At 48.3% G+C, this 22,014-nt stretch overlaps 1 protein-coding gene across 4 annotated transcripts in view; it reads right to left on the bottom strand.

Annotated features, from left to right (window-relative positions):
• Positions 1-14,555, bottom strand: part of BCAT1 (branched chain amino acid transaminase 1) — a 109,856-nt gene extending 95,301 nt beyond the window's left edge. For all 4 annotated transcript variants that reach the window (XM_053256393.1, XM_053256398.1, XM_053256396.1 and 1 more), the window contains exon 1: positions 14,297-14,555. In XM_053256393.1, coding sequence (XP_053112368.1) covers positions 14,297-14,305 — 9 coding nt within the window. In that variant the 5' untranslated portion in view covers positions 14,306-14,555. The remainder of the gene's footprint in view (positions 1-14,296) is intronic.
• Positions 14,556-22,014: the final 7,459 nt, after the last annotated feature.

The raw sequence follows: 22,014 nt of genomic DNA, 5'->3' as shown, positions 1-22,014 counted from the left end.
GGTTCCCAGTCTGTTCTGGATCTGCCCGAACACCTCGGGGTGGAGAGACCACTCCGCCTGGTCCACCGTCTGGCGACTGAGCCAGTCCGCCTGAACATTGGAGATGCCGCTCAGGTGTTCCGCCCTGATCGACTGGACATGGGCTTCTGCCCACTGGAAGAGGGACCTGGATTCCTCCATCAGGGACCTGGATCTGGTTCCGCCCTGGCGGTTCACATGGGCCTGGGCTGTCATATTGTCGGTCCTGACCAACACGTGTTGACCTAGGAGGATCCCTGTGAAGTGGAGCAGAGCCAGCCGGATGGCTCTGAGCTCCAGCCAATTGAACTGTGTAGGGTCTCCTCCGAGGTCCAGGTGCCCTGTGCAGTGTGTCCCTCGCAATGGGCCCCCCACCCTGAAAGGCTGGCGTCGGTAGTAACCAATATTCTGTCGGGTTCCCTTAAGGGGTTCCCTCTCTCCAGGTTTGGGGAGATCCACCAAAGAAGGGACTCTCGCACCTCCTTCGAAAGGGGAAACAGCAGTCTGGAGCGACTGGCGATCTCGTCCTGGAAGGGAAGCAGGGCCCACTGTAAGGGGCGCGCATGCCACCTTGCCCACGGCAGGCATTCTATGCATGCGATCATGGACCCCAGGAGCTGAGCTAATGTCATGATCTCCACCCGGGGCCGGCGGAAGAGCATTTGAATCTGGTCGCGTATCTTTTCCCTCCTGTCCACAGGAAGGGAGATAGTTGCTGCCTTGGTGTCGAACCAGGCCCCCAGATGCTGAAGGGCCTGCGACGGAAGGAGCTGGCTCTTGGCCTCGTTCACCAGGAAGCCGTGGTCTAGCAGTAGCTGGTGAACTCTCTGGACATCCCTGCGTGCCCGCTGTTGAGAATGCGCCCGAATTAACATGTCGTCGAGGTACGCATGGACCCTGAGGCCCTCCAACCTCATGTGTGCCACCAAGGCGGCCAGCACCTTGGTGAAGACACGTGGGGCCGAGGATAGACCGAAGGGTAGGGCCTTGTACTGATAGTGTTTCTGGTTGTAGCAAAACCTGAGAAACTTTCTGTGGGAGGAGTTGATGGGAACGTGAAGATACGCCTCCTTGAGGTCTATGGAGGCCAGGAAATCGCCAGGAGCAATCGCCTCCCTGATAGAGTGAAGAGACTCCATCCGGAAACGCCGCTTCCGAATGTAGCGGTTCAAGCGCCTGAGGTTCAGTACCGCCCGCCAGGAGCCGTCCCTCTTGGGAACCAAGAATAAAATGGAGTAGACGCCACGACGGAACTCTGTTGGGGGCACAGGCTCTATGGCCTGAATCCCCAGCAGGTGGTCTATCGCCTGCCTCATCCGAAGGTGTTTGCCCCTGTTCCTGGATCTTGGGGAGACAATGAACTGCTCCCGTGGCCGGGAGGTGAGTTCCAAGCAGTAGCCCCGCTCCACTATGCCCAGTACCCACCGGTCTTGTGTGGATGCAGCCCACCTGGTGGTGAAGTGCTGCAGCCTGCCCCCAATCTGAAGATAGTCAGTTCTGTTTCCGGTTTTGCTGGCCTCCCGCCTGTGTGCCGGTGAAGCGTTGTTGGCGTGGGCCCGCTCGGCCTTTCTGGTTCCAGTTAGAGTTGTTTCCCCAATGGGGTCGGCCCTGGGGCCGAAATGGTCGGTTGTCCCGGTTACTAGAACCCTGCTTGTAGGAGCGAAAGGATAGTCTGTTATTACGAAAAGGCCTACGCGTCTCCCTGCGCCTCGCGGGCATGGCCTTTTTCTTGTCCTGCGTTTCCACCAGCACCTCATCCAGGGACTCCCCGAAGAGTTTACCCCCATTGAAGGGAGTGGAAGCCAGGTTGGACTTTGATCTAGCGTCCACCTGCCAACTCTTGAGCCAGAGCGACCTGCGAAGGACTACGTTAGCCGCTATAGCTCGAGATGATGACTGAATCGAGTCCAGGCTGGCATCTGCCATGAAGGCCGCTGCTTTAGCAAGCTTATTGAGGCCTTGCCTGAGCTCAGTCTGGCCAGGTTCCAGCTTGTTAAGGAGGTCCTTGACCCATAATACCGAGGCTCGGGCCATGATAGAAGTGGATGCCGAGGCTCGGATGGAGTTGGCCGACGCCTCGTGTGCTTTGCGCAGGAGTGAGTCTGCTTTCCTATCCTCTGGGCCTTTAAGTTGCTCGTCCCCCTCTCTGTTCACTATGGCTCCGGACACCAGGGCCACCACCGGTGGGTCTACTTTGGGCACCGATATTTCAGCCATAGCTTCCTCGGGGAGGATATAGTACTTCTTAGGAAAGGAGCTGGTGTGCCTGGTGGCCGCTGGGTTAGCCCATTCGGCCCGCATAGTGTTCCGGAAGAGAGCCGGGAAGGGCACTACCGGGGATTGGAGCCTGGGCGAGGGGAAAACCTCCCGTGCCAGTTGACCCGGGTTGCCCTGCTCCTCTGGCTGCGGGGCTGCATCGTTTATGGCTCTCCTGGCCTTAGCCAGCATTACATCGTAGGTATCCTGGGAGAACAACCTCAGGATAGGGCCCGGGTTCTGTGGGGCCTCCTCCCCTGACAGCTCCCCTTCCTCCTTGTCAGAGGGCTCATTCTCACTGCGATTCCCTGTGCTATCTCTGGGGGTCGGTGGGGACGTAGGTCTCGCTGGGGGAGGGGGTGAGACCCTTCCACTGGGACCAGCTTGATCCTCACTAGACCCCTGACCGCTTGCGGGGGCGACCCTTGAAGAACGCCTGCGTCTTACTGCGTGGGTGCGAGGAAGTGTCCTCTCAGGGCTGTCCTCGGAGGATGAGGACTGGGACCTTATCCCTGACCGTCCGGGGGTGAGTTGCGGCGGGGAGCCCCGTGGAAGTCTCGAGGCCCTCCTCATCTCCCTGGCCACTGCCTCCTTCACAGAGCGCGAGAGAGCTTTGGCATTCGCCCTCATCTCGCTGGCCATCATGTCCCGGACCCATTGGGCCCTCTCTTGCATACACTCAAAATCCCCGAACGCAGCACTCACCTGTCGTCGCGTGGGGATCGACGCCGTCTCATACCTGGTTTCGTGCTGGGCCGCCTGGGGCAGATGGTTGAACTGCGGAAGGCGCGGCCTTGCTAGCCCGTCGTCATCCGAACTCCGTGCCCGGGTATATGCGGCTTGGGTGAGTGGTCTATGGACTTCCCCCAGCGTGCGGACATCGCATGTGGCGTGGGTGAGAGGTCTATGGACTTCGCCCAGCCATCCGCTTTCCTCCGTGGCAAGGCTGAGAGGTCTATGGACTTCGCCTGCCGGGCCCCTTGTGTACCCCCGTCTCGGGTGCGCCTCCAAGACCTGCCCCCCGTGAGTGGGGAGACATGCCGCTTGGGGGTAGCCTAGGCTGTCCTGGTGGAGTAGTCCCCAAGCATTGTAGGCTGTGGAATCCACCTCAGCCTCTATGGGCGCCATATGCAGGAGGCCAGCAGGTGGCGCTGCTGCGTTGGCCCTCGGTCCTGCCGGATCCTCCACGTGGTTAGCTTCGGCCGTGGAGGGCCGAGCAGAGGCGGCAGACATGGGGCCAACCCGCTGCGGGGCCAGGAAGGCCGGCAAGGCGGCGGAGCCGCCGGGGCCGGCAATGGCGGCGGCGGCCGCAACGGAGACGGCCTCGGCGGGCATGGTGGCGATGGCCGAAATGGGTGCGTCCCCGGCGGCCGCAACCGCCGCCGGAGCCTCTACTGCACCCGGGTCCCCCGCAGTGGCGGTATGCGCGGCTGGGGCCGAAAGGAGGGCGGCATGTGCGGCGCTGGGGACCGCAATGGCAGCGGCCTCCGTGGGAGCGGCAGCGGCACCAGCCGCAGCGGCGGAGGCCCCAGTGGTGGTGGCCGCCATGGCGGCTCGAGCAGCAACTGCGGCGGGGGCAGAAGTGGTGCCTGCGACCCTGCTGGTCGCTCCAGGGGAGACTGGCGTGGCGGCGCTTGGTGGAAAGCCGCCTATCCCCGGGGCGCCTAGTAAGGAAGGTCCCGGCCGAGGCGGAAGGTCTGAGCAGGTGGAGGGAGCGAGGGACAAATGTCCGCTTCCCACCGGCTGCACGCCGGCCACGTGCGTCCCTTGGTCTGTCGGCTGCTGTCACGAAACGCTGCAGGCAGCCTGGATCAATATCCTCTCGCTCTGTCTGGAGGCAGGCAGGGTTGAAACCAACTTTCCCCCACTTTTTGTCCCCTTGGGGTTCTTTTTTCTTTTTCCCTGGCCCAGTGAGTCAGGAGAAGAGGAAAGGTGCCGCTTTTTGGCCCTTTTCTTTCCTGCCTTCTGTTCCTCCCCCCCGGTGCCCTCTGAGAGGGATCCCAGAAGGGAGTCCCCTGTCTGAGCTAGATTCATAGTTAGTATAAGGGAGCTCACCAGAGTAGAAAAAGTTGAGAAAGATCGTTCCTTGGGCAGGAGCCTGCCCAGAAGCGTCTAACCCGGAGCGTAGACAGGAAGGAACTGGGGAACTACGCCTGGGCATGCTGGGAGAAGGGGGACGGACCTACCTATTCAAACACCTGAGACTTCCTGTCTACCTGGAGCAAGGGGAGGAAGACAACCCATTGTAAGCTGTGACCTCCTACTTCGAGGGAGAAATTTTGGTTCCAACCTTAAGATGCTCTGTGCAGAAACTCCTGCTTCACATACACACACACCCCATGGTTATTAATTTTACAAACTGCTTTTCAACAAAAATGTTCTCAAAATGGTCTAGATCAGGGCTGCTCAACTTCGAACTTCCTGCAGAATTTGACCTACAACTCCCATAATCCCGGACTAGTGGCCACTGTGGCTGGGGATGATGGAAGTTGTAGGCTGGGGGGCCAAGTCTGTACAACCTGATCTAGGAAATCTACTGCAACAAGATGTCGTGTTGACCACTAACTTAGAAGGGTTTAAGAGAGAATTAGACAAATCCATGGAGGAAGAGAAAGCTATCAATGGTGGTTAGTTATGATAGCTAAGTGGAACCTCCATGATCAGAAGCAGCATGACTCTAGATACCAGTTGCTGGGGAAGCAACAGTAGGGGAAATACACTTGCTTTCCAAGACTGGTTTGTGGGCTTGCAGGAGCACCTAGTCAACCATTTTAGGAAGCAGGATGCTTGACGAGATGGGCCTTTACAGTTTGATCCAGTTGGGCTCTTCCAATGGTCGTTTTGGACCAAATGAAGTTCTCAGACCCTTTTCAAGGGTAGTTCCATGTAGAACAGCTCGCAGTTGTCCAATCTGATGGTGACTAAAGCATGGATGATCATGGTCTCCAAAAGCTTTGAACACCTGCTCCTTCAACAGTTTTACTTTCCAAAAAGCCAAGAACCGTCTGCAGCTAAAAACCTTGAAAACCATCCAGTAAGATGCATAAACCTGGAAGCCATCCGTCACTGCGAAAGCATCACAAGAATTTCCTGCCTGTGAGGAGCAAATATTCCATCTGAGCACCTGGACAAATGTTGAAAAGCTGTCAACACTCAAACTCATGAAAAGCTTATCCTTGATTGTCCCTTTGCTAAGCAGGGTCCAACCTGGTTTTCATTTGAATGGGAGACTACATGTGAACACTATAAGAGATTCCGCAGAAGGGATGAGGTCACTCTGGGGAAAGCACCTGCATACTTGCATGCAGAAGCTTCCATTTCCCTCCCTGGCATCGCCAGATAGGTCTGCAAGAGACCCCTGCCTGCAACCTTGAAGAAGCTGCTGCCAGTCTGAGTAGACAGTACTGAGCTAGATGGATCAATGGTCTGACTCTGTAGAAGGCATCTTCCTGTGTTCCTAGGGCAGTGGTAGGCAACTTTGCCTCTCCTGTTGTTGCTGAACCAACTCCCATCATATCCAGTCATATAATGTATGGCTGGGGATCATGGGAGTTGTAGTCCAACAACATCTAGAGATCCAAGGTTGTCTACCCCTGCTTTAAGGTGTCTTTGTTTGTTTTACACAACACCAGGTGCCATAGGGTTCCACCAATAAATCAAACCAAAGCACCCCAAAAATTATTAAAATGCCCAACACAACTCAACAGATAAACCATACTGTGAACATTTAATAATGTCAAAGTAACAAAATCTTTATAAAAGTTATTATAAACCTGAATAAGTCAAATAGAGACCCATATGCATATGTCCTTCCCAAATGAAATATCAATTGGAGTTCTTCGAATAAATCTTCAAAAAGGGAATTCTTTGTAAAATGCCAGGTCATACTCCCAAAACATAAAATGCAGTTCTCAGATAAAATGAATCTTTTCCAAGTGGAGTGTGAAATGGAATCAACACATCTTCATGGGAATGCATATGTAAAATATCAAATATCAAGTCACCACTCCACTAGTTTAAAATCCAATTCTTCAAATAAAATGATTATCCTTTCCAAGTGGAGTGCCAAACAGGATCACACGTATGAATCTCCATACGAATATTTAAGATGCCAGACGCATTTCGACCATATGTCTTTCTCAGTGCATTCATCAATTGTCCAAAAATACAATACATTGTGAATTCCATACAATTAAAACCACTAAAACTACGTAGGTTAGGTTATGTATAACAACCTTGGTTTATAAAATTTTTTGATGTGATTAAGCATTTATGGCAAAGGTTGTTGTTAGAGTTGCCATGCCCCTTGAAATTCTGGGTTTCACCCGGATTTTAAGCATCTCACCCAGTTTGCTTAGCCCACCCAGATTCGCCCAGATTTCTTTCTTTCTTTCTTTCTTTCTTTCTTTCTTTTTAAAGCTAAGCTCTAGCCCTTGTAGAAACGGAGTCATGGAGCAAAACATGCAGTCACTATTCCGCTCAAAAATTATTTTGAAGCCAATTTATGTAATATGCAAACTAGGCACCCAGATTTGGAAAGTCAGACTATGCAAACCCTAGTTGTTATATATAACCCAACCTGCATAGTTTCATTGGTTTTAATTGTACGTAATTTCAGGTCTGGTGGCTGAATTGTTTCTGGAGTGGAGCCAATGACAGCTCCCCATTGTTGGGGCTGAGCCCAAGAACTCCAGAATATGGTCTTCCTTCAGTGTAGCCTCATCCAGGTATTCCCTGGCTGGATGTGTAGGGTAAGATCAAGGAAAGGAGGAACCTTTGGCTCTGGATTAGGGGCTCTCTTGGTCTCTGACTCCTCCGAGGACTCCCCTGAGACCTGGTCAAGGGGGTCCCCAACATCAGGGGTCCCTCCAACACAACAAGCCGGTCTTCAAATCAAGCCCTTGAGCTCTTGAAGAGGCTGACCTCTCAGCAGTGTGTCTTCAAAATGAGTGAGCAAAGTAATGCAAAATCAGGAGACATGGATGGGACCAACATACGCCAGGCAGACCCCAAAGGGTTCAGGTCTGGCTGCCCAGGCAACTGCCTTACACACCAAGAACTACTGATCTCAAATGTAAATTCTGCCTAGAAAGAGTAAACATCAAAGGGAGACAAAGGAGTCCCATTCAGAGATTCTAAAAACTTGACACTTCAAAGCAGGAAGAAACTGATGTGCTAAGTGCTTGGTTTGACAAGAAAGTGGGAACCTTTGATTATCTTTAAAAGGCTGTTTCGCTACATTGGTGTACAGGAGGAAGCACTGCTCCTTTCAACAAGCAAAGTCAACACACTTCCCCTAGCATATGGCAGTATATGCTGAAGCCATCCTAATGGAGGAAAGTTAATTTAACCTCTAATATAATCATGGTTTTATTTGAGAGGGCGAGGAGCCTGCTTGCTAAGCTCAATAACTGGCTTCTTAATGGATACTTGATGAGAGTAAAGTTTACCAATTATAAGCAATTAATTCCAAGGAAACTAGGACTCACTCATCCTTGTGCATGCTAGCTTTTCTAAATCAGTGGCTATAATAAGAGGGGGGCGGAAAAACCTGACTGCAGTTTAGCAGAAACAGTTTTATCCTGTTGCTTTTCAACAATTGTTTTATGTGTTACTGGGCAGTTGGGGAATTGCATTCGTCTTCTCCTGAAACAGAACCATGAGTCAATCTGCACCAACAAAGAAATAAAGATAATGCTTTATAGCGACAAGGGAGGGATTGTCCCCAAACCAAAAGGCAGCTTCAATGGGTCCAAGCAGCAGCAGCAGTAGCAGCAGCAGGGAAAACAGCTGCTCAAAATAAGAGATGGTCAGAGAACATCTAAAACAGCACACACACAAAACAGGAAGCAGCCAATGAAAAAGCAATAGGAAAGACCAAGTCTCCCATCATCCACAGCTACAGCCCCATCCCCAAACTGGTTAGATGTTCTCTAGGATGCTGGGAATTGTGTCCAAGCTTCTTTATTGATGTAGTAATACTGTGCCCAACACATTTCAGCTCTCAGCTTTCTTCAGGGGCATTTATCCCATAACCTTATAAGAGATCTCTATTTAGCACCTATTTAATATCTCTTTTTAAACTGCTGAAATTTGACAGCTATCATCCAGTGGGTCTCAAAAGAAATCTTCCAGACTCTCTTAGGTTGAGATGATGTAGAAACTGGGGAGATCTGGATGCTTTCTATAGGCAAGCCAATACTTTGAAAGCACAACTTTTGGAAAGAGGCTACCCTATGCAAATTATTTTTAAAGGCTTTTATAGGGCTAAGGCTGTGGATCGAGGAAGATTACTTACTTCTCAAAATAAGAACGAAACACCCAATAGGATGATTATTCCATCCAATCACCTATGACACACATTCTTGGGATATACAACAGATAATTAGAAGACATTGGGACTTATTACGAGATATTCCAGGATGTGAAGAACAACTTATGTTTGCCCATAAAAAGAGTGCAAGCTTGAACCATGTGTTAGTACACAGTAACATACTGGACAACTCCACAGAGGAGTCATATTTATACATGTGAATATGCCCAAGGGACAATTTAGATGTGGCTATTGTTCAGTTTGTGGCAACTGTGAAAAGACTGTAACATTCCGAAATCCCCAGAGTCAGATAGAATATCACATCAGGGATTTTTTCCCTCCAGTTGTAGCAGCAAGGGAGTTATTTACATCATACAATGTCCTTGTGGACTCACGCATGTTAGTATAACCACAAGGCAGATCCAAGTGAGAATAACAGAACATAAAAGCTGCATCAGAAATAAGAAAATGCAAGCTCCCTTGGTTAAACTTTTTCAATGAATTTCAACATCAGGTACAAAGGCTGAGGTTTTGGTGTATAGAACAGGTCCATAACAGGAGAAGAAATGTACATACTTGGCTAGCAGGAAGGGAATTATACTGGATCCACACATTGAGAACGTGATCCCCATTTGCCCTAATGAGGAAGTTAATTGGTTTTTACGTTAAGATACAGTGTATTGTTGGCTATAGTTTTAGATTTTATAAATGGATATTCTTAGCATATATATATAATTTTTAATATACGGATGGTTTTATTCACAAATGTTTTTATGTCTAGTATTTTTATACTGATCTACATAATTACTATGCCACTGATTTAAATAAAAGGTGTGGATTACAATGCTATTACATGTGAGAAATTAGTATTCAATAAAGTTTATTATCTTTTATATTTTGGCTAGTTTTGTTTTGGATATAAATAAATAAATACACAGTTATAAAATATCATTTAAATTTTTTTTTTAATTGTTATGTTTTAACTTTTTCTGTTATTTTTGCTTTGTTGTAAACTGCCCAGAGATGTAGGTTTGGGGGGGGGTGTTTATAAAAATAAGTTAAATAAATTATATATATATATTCCAACTCCGCTTACTTTGAGTATCCCCCTGCTAACTTGGCAAAGAGGCACCTTTTAATGTGGTGATTCTCTTTTATTTAGCAAAGTGAGAGTAACTGGCCCTATCCACCCCCAGCACAGGACCTCCAGTGACTGTTGCTGGTGTCTCTCTTATGTTTCTTTTTAGATTGTGAGCCCTTTGGGGACAGGGATCCATCTTATTTATTTGTTATTTCTCTGTGTAAACCGCCCTGAGCCATTTTTGGATGGGCGGTATAGAAATCGAATAAATAAATAAATAAATAAATAAATAAATAAATAAGAGAGAATTTGAAATGTGTATTAATATTGCATTATTTGATACCAACCTCTATTAAGATACACTATTTTGTATATTTTATCTAGTTTTATAGTGGCCTTTTGTTAAATATTATACATATATTTATGGTGATATTATAATGTGATATTTTTTTCAAGACTGCCACTGAAGAAGACTTTGTTTAGTCAAAACGCATTTGGCAAAATTACAAGATTGATCAGATACAGGAGAACCTCATTAATCGCGGACCTGACATCCATGGTTTTGCATATCTGTGGTTGGGTAATTGGCACCTGACCTCGGTATATGTGGAAAAACAGGGGGGGGAGGTTATTTTTTGTGTATCTGTGGGTCAGGATGGGCGGAAATCCTCTGAGGTCATTTCTGCCCACAATTTTGGATAAGGGGGCCATTTTCTGGCTCATTTCTGTTCCCTGGATACCTAAGGACTGTCTGCTCCCAAAGGTTGCTGCCCGCTTGATGTGGTCGGGGTGGGGTGGGAGAGGGACTCTGCTCCTAGTACCGACAATGAGAGAGGCTCGGCTGTCGTGCATACGGGACAGGGCCTTCTCAAGTTTTTGCCCCCAAATTTTGAAATGCTCTCCCGGTTGCCATCTGCTCCTCAGTCTCCATCACAGCTTTTAGAAAGCCTGTGAAATCTTGGCTTTTTACCCAGACTTTTATATGATTTTATTTATTTATTTTACATTTGATATCCCACTCTTCCTCCAAGGAGCCCAGAGCAGTGTACTACACACTTAAGTTTCTCCTCACAACCCCCCTGTGAAGTAGGTTAGGCTGAGAGAGAAGTGACTGGCCCAGAGTCACCCAGCAAGTCTCATGGCTGAATGGGGATTTGAACTCGGGTCTCCCTGGTTCTAGTTTAGCACTCTAACCAGCGGAGATCAGCACACATCCCATGCTGCTGGCAGGATTTAAGCATGCCATGCTTGACACAACATTCTTCCATTTGATAGCACCCTTCGAGAAGAACGAATGGCCAACTTCAAGCCCCTGTTCACTGTAGCTCTTCTTGGTACAGCGACCAAGAGATAAAACATGTAATCCATATTACAAGCCTCCATAGAAGACAAGCTGCTTATCAAGCTAATAAAATCCGTGAGTCTCGGTGCTTGCTGATCATTACACCCATAAAACATACCGCTCACTCTACAGTAAGTCCATTGGCATCCCTTTTAATCCATTCATCCCTACTGTGATATGATCAAGCACTAAACTGCATTACAACTAAACACTCCAGTTTATGTACACAGATAGTTGGCAGCCCATTCGTCTCGGGGAATTACAACACAATCAGCCAATAGATTTCTTTTCCCCCCATTCCTAACTTTTGCTGATGAGATCCTTTCTCTGAAACCCTTAAGGAAAGCGGGATTTTTCGGAAAGCAGCAGCACAATTAACTCTGCTGCAAAAATGGCTACATCATTTCCAAAAATCTCCATGCAATTTCTCAAGGTGATCCCACTGTTGTATGGCTGCCATTGCTATGAAGTGCTGGTTGGTTTGACCCAAACCTGCTTCCCTGTTGCTTAATGCAAGGTTCTCCAACCTGAGCCCCCAGATGATATTCGACTACAACATCCATCATCCCCTGGGGGATGGTGGGGACTGTAGCCCAACCACACCTGAAGACTCAAGTTGGAGAACCCCTGGCAAAATATATTGGTATTGGTTGTAGTGACAAAACAGGTATTATTATTATTATTATTATTATTTATTCACACAGTCAGACAGGTGTTATTGACTGGTTTGTTTTATCCAGACATCGAGTCCTTCCCAAAGACCTGGGATGGCTGAATTTTATTGTCAATGTTGTTGCTGTTGTTATAGATATTATATTATTATTATTATTATTATTATTATTACATTTATAACCCGCTCTTCCTCCAAGGAGCCCAGAGCAGTGTACTACAAGGAGCCCAGAGCGATGTTCTTTCACAACAACCCTGAGAAGTAGGTTAGGCTGAGAGAGAAGTGACTGGCCCAGAGTCACCCAGCTGGTATCATGGCTGAATGGGGATTTGAACTCGGGTCTCCCCGGTCCTAGTCCAACACTCTAACCACTACACCACGCTGGCTCTCAGAATCTTTGATTCTCACGCTGAGTCCTGCAAATACTAACATTAACCTGCTAGAGCTGGATATGCCTGTGACAACCCGCATCAATTGCACTGGTGACTCTACTGATTCAATCTCATTAACTTCCATCAGAGCGGAACTATGCTCTTAGAAATGTGGAGAACTACAAAGAGGACAGGGGTGAAATCCAGGAGGAAACTCTGGTAGAAACTGGTTACGTTTAGCACAGAGACAAAATGAGGTGAATGGTGATGGCTCAGTAGTAGAGCATCGGTTTCCCATACAGAAGGTCCCCAGTTCAGTCCCTGACATCTCCAGTTAGAGCTAGGAAAGACTCCTGAATGAAACCTTGGAGAGCTGCTGCCAGACAGTGGAGACAATGTTGAGCTTGATGAGCCAAGGGTCTGACTCAGTAGACGGCAGTGTCCAGTTCTTGTGGTAGCAAGCATGACTTGTCCCCTTAGCTAAGCAGGGCCCGCCCTGGTTGCATATGAAAGGGAGACTAGAAGTGTGAGCACTGTAATCTATTTCCCCTCAGGGGATGGAGCTGCTCTGGGAAGAGCATCTAGATTCCAAGTACCCTCCCTGGCTTCTCCAAGATAAGGCTGAGAGAGATTCCTGCCAGCAACCTTGGAGAAGCCGCTGCTGCCAGTCTGTGAAGACAATACTGAGCTTGATGGACCTTTGGTCTGACTCAGTATATGGCAGCTTCCTATGTTCCTATGTACTCATGCTTTTTGCTTGTTGATGGGCCCACAGCTCAGCAGCAGAGCATCTGCTTTGCATGCAGAAGGTCCATGGTTCAATCCCTCCCCCTCCTCCTCCTCCACCACCACCACTTATATATGGCTTTCCCCTGACCTCTCCTGGTAGGACTGGGAAAGACTCCTCCCTCAAACCTTGGGAGAGCCGCTGCCAGTCCGTGTAGACAGCACTGAGCTAGATGTAGCAATGGCCTGACTCAGCTTACGGCAGCTTCCTACGTTCCTGTGACAGAAATGTTTTCTGTGCATGAAATCAACGAAACATATCCACCAGCTGGGCTTCTGGCACACATCGTGTTCAGTCTTGCCAGTGGTATGTCGAGCAGCATCAGTGACACACAAATATATAGACAACCTTTCCATGACCTTTTCGCTAGCACTGATGTTCCTCCGGACGTGGATATCTGCCCGCTCATGTACATTCGGACCTTTTGCTGAAATCTTCCTCCCAGACCTCTGCGCCCAGATATTCCTGGGGGCAGCTGTTCCCTGGGGTGCAAAGTCACTGCTTCTCCCCATAAGCCCAGAGGAAATCACACACACACACATGCAACCTGGAGGTGACAGCCGAGAATGTCTTCCCTGCCAGAAGCCATGTGTGAGACGAAACAGGATCTACAGAGCGCATCTGTCAGAAAAGCTCGCTTGCCAAAAGAGAACCGAACCGAAGGAAGAAAAACACTTGCAGGATCTCAAGTCAGCAGGAGGGGTGGATATGGGGGGAACCGAAGTCACATCTCCCATGAACTCCAACCATAAATACCCACCCATGACTCAATGCCTGTTGACCTGATTCAGAGCATGTGCAATGGTTGGGAAGCAAAAGATCTATAAATACACTCCTGGGCACTTGAAATGCAGCATCAACAAAACACCTCGAATCGGTGCAGTTAGAGGGGGGCATGGAATAAGTGCTGTTTCTTAGGGCGCCCGAGCATTTCAATGGCAAAGCAATAAACCGGGGGGCGGGGGCTTGAATATACACCATGATTCCCCCCCCCAAAAGAAAGAACAAAAGACACCCAGACATTTTAAAAGGCCATTTGGGGTGGCGGGGAGGGGGTTTAACCCCTTCAAACCCACCCCTGCCTCTGGGTTTCTGACAGATCAGAGGCCTCCAGAACCGGGACGCTGCAAGAAGCATTCGTAAGGTCCTCCCCACCCGCCCCCAGGATGGAATCCAAAACAGAACCGCGGCTGCTCGCCTTCCCCTCCCTCTGCCTCCGACCCTCTTTATTTCCAAATCTGACCCATCGGGGCTCTGCGAGCAGAGGGAGCAGAGGATTTCGATTTGAGACGCTGAATGAGAAGGCACACCGATGCAATTCGACGCGGGCATCTACAGCGGAAGGTTGCTTTCCTGTTTTCGCAAACGTGGCGGAGCTCCCCTTGGCCCCGCTCTGCGCCCATCTCCCGCACTCCCTCCGCCGCACGGCTCCATCGGTTCTCCCTGCCCCGGATTTACCTTCATCATGCTGGCCAAATCCAAACCGATTTCCAAAATCCGAGCAAGCAAAAGGAGCCGTCCCTCTTGCGCCTCTTCCTTCCTCGGCGGATCTCTGCAGGGCTGCAAGTAGCAAGATGGTCCCCCACGCCCCGGAGGAAAGCGCTCCAGGAGGCTGAGAGGCAAGCAGGCAGCCCGCTGGCGGGACACGTTGCAGCTCCGCTTAGAATGAAGTCTTGTTCTAGCAGCAGCGGCGGCGGCTGCTTCTTGGCTGCTCCGATTGCATCACAGGCAGGAAGCCGCACTTCACCCAGACGCCGCTAGGGGGTGGGAAGAAGCAAAACGCTTCTGTTCCTTTCTCCTCCTCCATCGCCACGGCCCGGCCTTGAAGTAGCAACGCATACGGACATAGGAAGCTGCCTCCTACCGAGTCAGGTCCTTGGTCCAGCTAGCTCAGTGTTGCCTACACTGACTGGCAGCAGCTTATTCAAGGTTGCAGGCAGGAGTCTTTCTCAGCCCTACCTGGACGTGGGGATGCCAGGGATTGGAACCTGGAGCCTTCTGCATGCCGGGCAGATGCACTACTGCTAAGCTATGGCCCCCATCCCCACAATCTACCTTGTTTGCAGCATTTGTAGACTTGAAGGGTTCAACTCAATTTCTAGAGTGTGCCTATGGTCCGGGCTCCTAGCACCGGATTGCTAAGAGGCTCTTGCTGCTGCTGATCAAATTGTATGACAATACAAGCAAGTATTCAGATGCAAATGGCCGGGCCATTTATCTAGGCCTATTAGGACATCTGGGGGGGGGGGGGGTCAAGCAGGGGTGCATTCTGGTTGTTCAATATCTATGTAAATTCTTTAATCAAGTGCCTGCAGGGCTTAGATATGCACACCCCAAAGTTGGCAGATAGATGGCTTCCTGTACTTTTATATGCTGATGATGATGCAGTCTTTTTGTCCCAGTCACAAGTGGGGAGGAAAAGAACTCTTAAAACCTTAGCCTTCTATTGCAAGGAAGAGCAACTGGATATGAATGATCAGAAAACCAAAATCTTGGCCTTCTCCAACAGGAGGAAAAAATATAAATGGAGGATTGACAATCATGGCATAGAGCAGGTTAAATGTTTTAGGTATTTTGGGGGTCATATTTCAGGAATCTGGGAAGAAGACCGCCCAAATCAGTTATGCTGCTGCTCAGGCACAGAGAGGGGAAAGCTGGTCCTGTGGTAGCAAACATGACTTGTCCCCCTTAGCTAAGCAGGGTCTGCCCTGGTTGCATTTGAATGGGAGACCACATGTGAGCACTGTCAGATTTCCCCCTCAGGGGATGGAGCCGCTCTGGGAAGAGCAGAAGGTTCCAAGTTAGGGCTGAGAGAGATTCCTGCCTGTAAACTTGGAGAAGCTGCTGCTGACAGTCTGTGTGGACAATACTGAGCTGGATGGACCAATGGTCTGACTCAGGATATGGCAGCTTCCTATGTTCCTAAGTACGCCAGCAATTCTCAGCTTCTGCAGGCGGCAAGGAGGGATGTGTTCATTCCAGCTGCCATCAACTTATTCAAGGCAAAGTCAATGGCTCAAATGTTATATGGGGCACAAGCTGGGACCCTATGCTAACTATTCCCTCCTGGAGCAGGTCCAAGCCAGGTTCTTAAGAACACTATATCTGACCCCCAAATGTATTTCTAATGCCACTCTGAGATTGGAATCGGGTGTTATCTCAATAGAAGCCAGAGCTTGGTATCTAATACTAATCAACTGGGCAAGAATCAAGTTATTGCACTCTGGTCTCCTTCCCTTGTTACTCTTGGAGAGGCACTGCTCGAACTGGCATGAGAACTGTGTCAGGAAACTCCATATCATATCAGGTCATTCCCCTGAGGCAATCCTCTGTGAGTTTGGACAGGGCCAAAGAACTTATTAAACCAAGGATCTGGGATATTGAGTTTCAGAAAGACCCGTCAAGGACATCTAAGGCATTCCACTTTCTCAATGGTGGGATGAGGATTTGCACAGCAGATTATCTATTTATCCTTATTTTCCCCAAACATAGATGGGCCTTTCTGAGGGCCCCCTATGAATGCCCTCCCTTTGGAATTTTTGTCTGGTAGATACATTAGAATTCCAGTTTTGCCCCTGTGACTCTGATGAGATTGAGTCAGTTGCACATGTGCTCCTGCGGTGTGTCTTTTTAATAGACCTTAGGCAAAGGTTAATTGACCCTCTTTTCCATAATCTGCCAGGTCGATCAGATGAATTCTACACCAAATATTTGCTAATAGATGTGAATTTTAATAATAAATAAATAAATAATAAATGTGTTTATCACACACACAGTTGCAAAATTCTGTTGTCCTGCAATACAAGTTCATCGCACTTTGCTCACTAATGGTTAGATCCAATGTACAGTTATGTTATTAATCTGGCTATGTTTAAAATTTAATATTGTTTTAGATGTTGTGTTATTGGTCAAAGACATAATAAAGCCTGACTGACTGAGTGGCTATGGCCGCATCTGCTGCATAAAGTGCAGTGGTTAGGGTGCTGGACTAGACCAGGGAGACCTGAGTTCAAATCCCCATTCAGCCATGATACTAGCTGGGTGACTCTGAGTCAGTCACTTCTCTCTCAGCCTAACCTACTTCACAGAGTTGTTGTGAGGAGAAACCTAAGTATGTAGTACACCGCTCTGGGCTCCTTGGAGGAAGGGCGGGATATAAAATGTTTAATAATAATAATAATAATAATAATAATAATAATAATAATAACAATAATAATAATAAATAGGAAAAAAATCACAAAATACAAAGATCTACAAATTGAAATTGAAAGGCTATGGCAGAAAAAGACCAAAATAATCCCAGTGGTAATTGGCACCCTGGGTGCAGTTCCAAAAGACCTTGAAGAGCACCTCAACACCACAGGGGCCACAGAAATCGCCATCAGCCAATTACAAAAAGCAACTTTACTGGGAACGACCTATATTCTGCGACGATATCTATAACAACAGCAACAACATTGACAATAAAATTCAGCCATCCCAGGTCCTTGGGAAGGACTCGATGTCTGGATAAAACAAACCAGTCAATAACACCTGTCTGACTGTGTGAATAAATAAATAATAGCCAAAATATTCCCCTGTGCTAGATTTCACTCTCACCCCTTGATTCTACTCCTGAGGTTGCCAAAGGCTCTACGGCTGATAGTTTAGTATAAACCTGGCTGCAAGCTCAGGGATGATGAGGGCATCTCTGAGCAACATGCAGAATGCTTTGACTTGCTTTAGGGTATGTTTGTTTTTTAAAGCTTATCTCTCAGTATAACTCTATACTCAGGCCCTAAACCTCAGGTAACTGTACAAAGAGGCACCTTTTAAAATGATGGTTCTCTTATACTTAGCAGGAGAACAACTCCTGTTCAGCATAGCATCTCACCACTGGCTATTGTATGTGTGGCCTTTGAGGTTTTTTGTTTGGCTGTTTTATTATGAAGCCTTTTAAGATAGAAAACTACAATCCTACTCCTTTTGCTCTGTAAACCACGTTGAGAACTTTATGCTAAAAAGCAAGATGTCTGTACCACTGCTGACAACTTAAGTGGCGCAGCGGGGAAATGCTTGTCTAACAAGCAGAAGGTTGCCGGTTCGAATCCCCACTGGTACTGTATTGGGCAGCAGTGATATAGGAAGATGCTGAAAGGCATCATCTCAGACTGCGCGGGAGGAGGCAATGGTAAACCCCTCTCGTATTCTACCAAAGAAAACCACACGACTCTGTGGGCTCCAAGAGTCAAAATCTACTTGACGGCACACTTTACTTTATATAACACGGCTAAGCCCTGAAGTAGGAAACCAAACCATAGGAACATGGGAAGCTGCCTTATACCAATTTCAGACCCTTGGTCCATCTAACTCAGTGTTGTGTACTCTGACCAGAGGCCCCTGTACTCCTGGACTTCTGGGCCAAAGCTCAGGGCTTCCACACCCCCGGAGGCCTCTAAATCCTCCTTAGTCTGTCCTAGGTGGTGTGGTCGCTGTGCCCGACCACCACTGGCCTGCACTGCACTGGGTGGCCAAGTGTGACTGTGACCTGTGCCAGGAAGCCGAGCATGGCCTCTGGTTTAGAGACAGAGGGGGGAGTGTTGTGAACTACACCTGGTTTCACACTCTGTACATGCTCAGAGGGAAAGAGGCAAAATCACATCAAATAACAAACGGAATTGGTTCTTGGAGATGGTGATCATGTAGGATCTGGGTGCGCAAACAGATAGAGAGAGAGACACACTCAGAAAGTTCAATGGGCTTTATAAAAAGTTGCTCATCAGGATAAAAAACAAAAACAAAACATGTTTCCGATTCAAGTGTAGTGTAATGTGCCTAACTAACATATGTGTGTGCAATCAGTAATTACAGCTATCTAACAATCTAACAAATCCTAATAAAACATTTAGAGAGAAGCAGAGAAAGAAGAAAGGGAAGGCTTAGGAAGGGGGTGGCTGTAATTAGTAGGGAGGAGGGAAGAGGGATCCAAGGCTCATACAGCAGCATATTACCAGTGTCAGAGGCTTTGAGAGTGGTGAGAATTCAGCTGAAGGAGAGATGCTGTAGCTGGGAACAGTAGCTTGGGACAGAGGCGTAACTATAGGGGGGCAGGGGGGGCACGTGCCCCGGGCGCCATCTTTTCTGGTCACGTGGGGGGCGCCGCCATGACAATTTTTTAAAATTTTTTTGTTAATATAAATGTTTCCTGCTCAGTGCAGCAGCGTTGCAGCAGTCAAGGGAGCACGTTGGCGCCCCCTCCCCCACGAGCAGTCCCTTCCGCACCGCCCACGCCCCCACCATTGCTTTGCTGGCGCCTGGCGGCAAGTCAGTCGCCTGGCTTGGCGGCGGCGGGCGCTTGTGAGGAAAAACCTAAGTATAATGTAGTATGTTGGGGGGGCGGGGGGGCGCCATTTCAGTGCTTGCCCCGGGCACCGTTTTCCCTAGTTACGCCTCTGGCTTGGGAGCAATGGTCAAGCTTCTGGTGGTCAAGCAGGCTGGTCAAGCAGGCAGTTTGCTCAGAGCAAGGCAGGGAGTGAGAGCACCATGCCTGGGGAAGTCTCAACTTCTCACTGCGCAGCAGAAGTCACAGACAGTTCCTGTCCATGGACAGAGTTCCTGCTTGTTGCCCCACGGCTTTAGCAGCAAATTCTGAGATGGCTCTTGAGCAAGTATGCTTTTTAGGCAAGATTGTTGACTCTGTTCAGTAAGCCTCATTCTTTATAGTTGTCTCTTCCTTTGATCTCCATAGAGTCTATTCAAAATATCCTTATCCTTCCTGGGTTCCAAAGGGGTGACACTTTGCTGGATATTGTCTTTTAATTATTCAGGATATTAGCTCAATCCAGGGAGATCTCAATCCCATCTTCTGTTAGCTGCTATCTTGGGGAGGGGACGTTCTATTTTGCCCAAAGCAAATCTGCATCTCTGAGCTGCAAATGGGCATCTTCTCTTGTCCCCAGATTCCTGGCCTGGTCCCAGAAGGCGTTAAAAGGTGTTAATAAAAGGACTAAATCTACAGGAGTTTTCCTAGAGTGGAATTTCTATAGACAGCAACTGAGTATCCCCTTTGGGCAGGGCAGAGCCATCACTGACCAGGATTAACACAGACTTCTTGCAACAGGAAAGGGGAGCTCAGCCTCTGGCCTCTTCCACAGACGTTATCTGATAGTGAGTTACATTTTAGCATATTGATAGCTCAGGCCTAACCCTTGTGTTTCTTTGAGTACCCATTTCACAATACAATGCTGGATTGCCTCTTCCTTCACAGAACAATTAGCATCAGTCTCAGAGGCAAGTCATGTACTGGTCAGTTCACCTTGAGTTCAGGCATTAATTGATCTCTTAATAAAGATGGAGTCAGACACCGGCCTGAATCCTACACAATTCTGGGTTGGTATTCTGGGTTTAATGTTGGGGTCGGGGGGGGATCCCCAACAGGAGTGGGGAAAGAAATATGTGGGATGGGAAGATGCGAAGTTGTGTGTGGAAATGTTTCTGCTAATGCATATTTGCATAAATAGACCTGGTTTATATTCTTACATCCTTTTGAGTTCAGTTGCTGTTGTGAATGGCAGTTCAGCTCCCATTAGCAGAGCAAAGCCAGTTTGGGGAGAAAGCAGCCAAGCAAGAGGTCTGGAGACAATTCTTTAAGTCTGAAGAACAACAAGGATTTATTTAGGATAGGAATGATGAGTTTAAGGCTGAAAGGGGAGGGAGACTAAACAAACAGCCATCTCTGGAGAGACAAAATAGAGACTAACCCTGGAAGAACAAAGAGGGGAGGAGTCCAGCACTTAGTTTTAACCATGACCCTAACACGCGCCGCCCCCCCCAGTGGTCACTATGGGACATTGCAGCTGAGAGCTGATGCTGCCAGGGTCCTAGCTCCAATAGCTGTTTGTGCCCTCAAGAGAACCCACATGTTAATAATACTTTGTGCATCACGGTGTGTGTGTGTGTGTGTGTGTGTGTGTGTGTGTGTGTAGGGGGATGATGCTCAATTTACATTGTATTGTCTGTGGGGAGGGGGGCTCCAAAGGCCTTTAGGTCCAGGCTCCAAAATTACCTAGGTGTGTCTCTGTCTGTATGCTTAGTGTATGAGTATTAGTGTTAGGATCTACCTTGCTTCCCTCCAGCCTGTAGGCAGCACAATTTATCCAGCACTGCCTGAGGCCAGCATAGCTGTTAATGGAATTCGCTGATAACAGATGTACACTTACCTGGCAATTCCTGAGGCAGGGGGCTCAGCTCCCTCTGGCCAGTCTTAGGTGGGGTTCTATCACCCCCCAACACCCCCTTTTCAGGGTCTCTGGCCTTGAGCTCATGCAGGATACTGAGTACACTGGCGTTCCTGTTGAGAAGCTCCAGCTCTGAAGCAAAATGCAAGTAAGTCTTTGCAAAGTGAGGAGGGAAGGTTGCCATGGATATGCTCAAATAATAAACCAGCAGTGAATGATGGTGATGGAATCTGTTTGCCATCCAGCTCTGCGGGCTTTATAAAACCATCTAGTAATCAACTAGCTGGATTGCAGGAGTATGGAGTCCCCCGTTGCTAGATGCAGAATGTCATTTCTGATTCTGGTGGGGGCATGGGAGAAGGTAAGGTGCCCAGCAAGTCTCAAGAGACCTAGATTAGATTTCAAAACAGCTTTGTACCTCAATAGAGCTCGTGGTGGTGATTTCTTTTGGGCAAAGGGCTATTTTTAAGAACCTATGAAGAGCAGTGCTGGAACAGATTCAAGGTCCAGCTCCCACAGTGTTAGGGTCCTGAGGGTCCTTCCCACAATATTCTTTACTGAAATATGTTATATGCCACCATTCTTCACAAGGGAATTCATGACAGCTAATAACATTTTAGAACACAATATAACAAAGTAGAACATAAAAAAAGCAGCAGCTTACAAAATCATTTTAAAAGTACAAGGATAAATTATGACTAAAACAGGGCAGTCTCTCTCTCACACACTCACACACGGAGCCGGGGAGCGGGGGGAGAATGAGGCCCATTGAAATCGGAAAGTTTTCTTCTGTTTAAAGCTGAACAGGAAGGAAGCAAGCCCAAGATCAAGGGGCAGGGAGTTCCAATGAGCCGGGGACACCACCGAGAAGCTCACCCTTGCATCACCAGGATTCATGTTTCAGAAGGCAGTGAAATGTCCAGAAGAATCTCTCTACTTGATGCTGCAGTAATATGTTAT

Source organism: Hemicordylus capensis, chromosome 5 (assembly GCF_027244095.1).
Source record: "Hemicordylus capensis ecotype Gifberg chromosome 5, rHemCap1.1.pri, whole genome shotgun sequence".
NCBI lineage: Eukaryota > Metazoa > Chordata > Lepidosauria > Squamata > Cordylidae > Hemicordylus > Hemicordylus capensis.
This window is presented reverse-complemented; position numbering and strand designations above follow the sequence as displayed.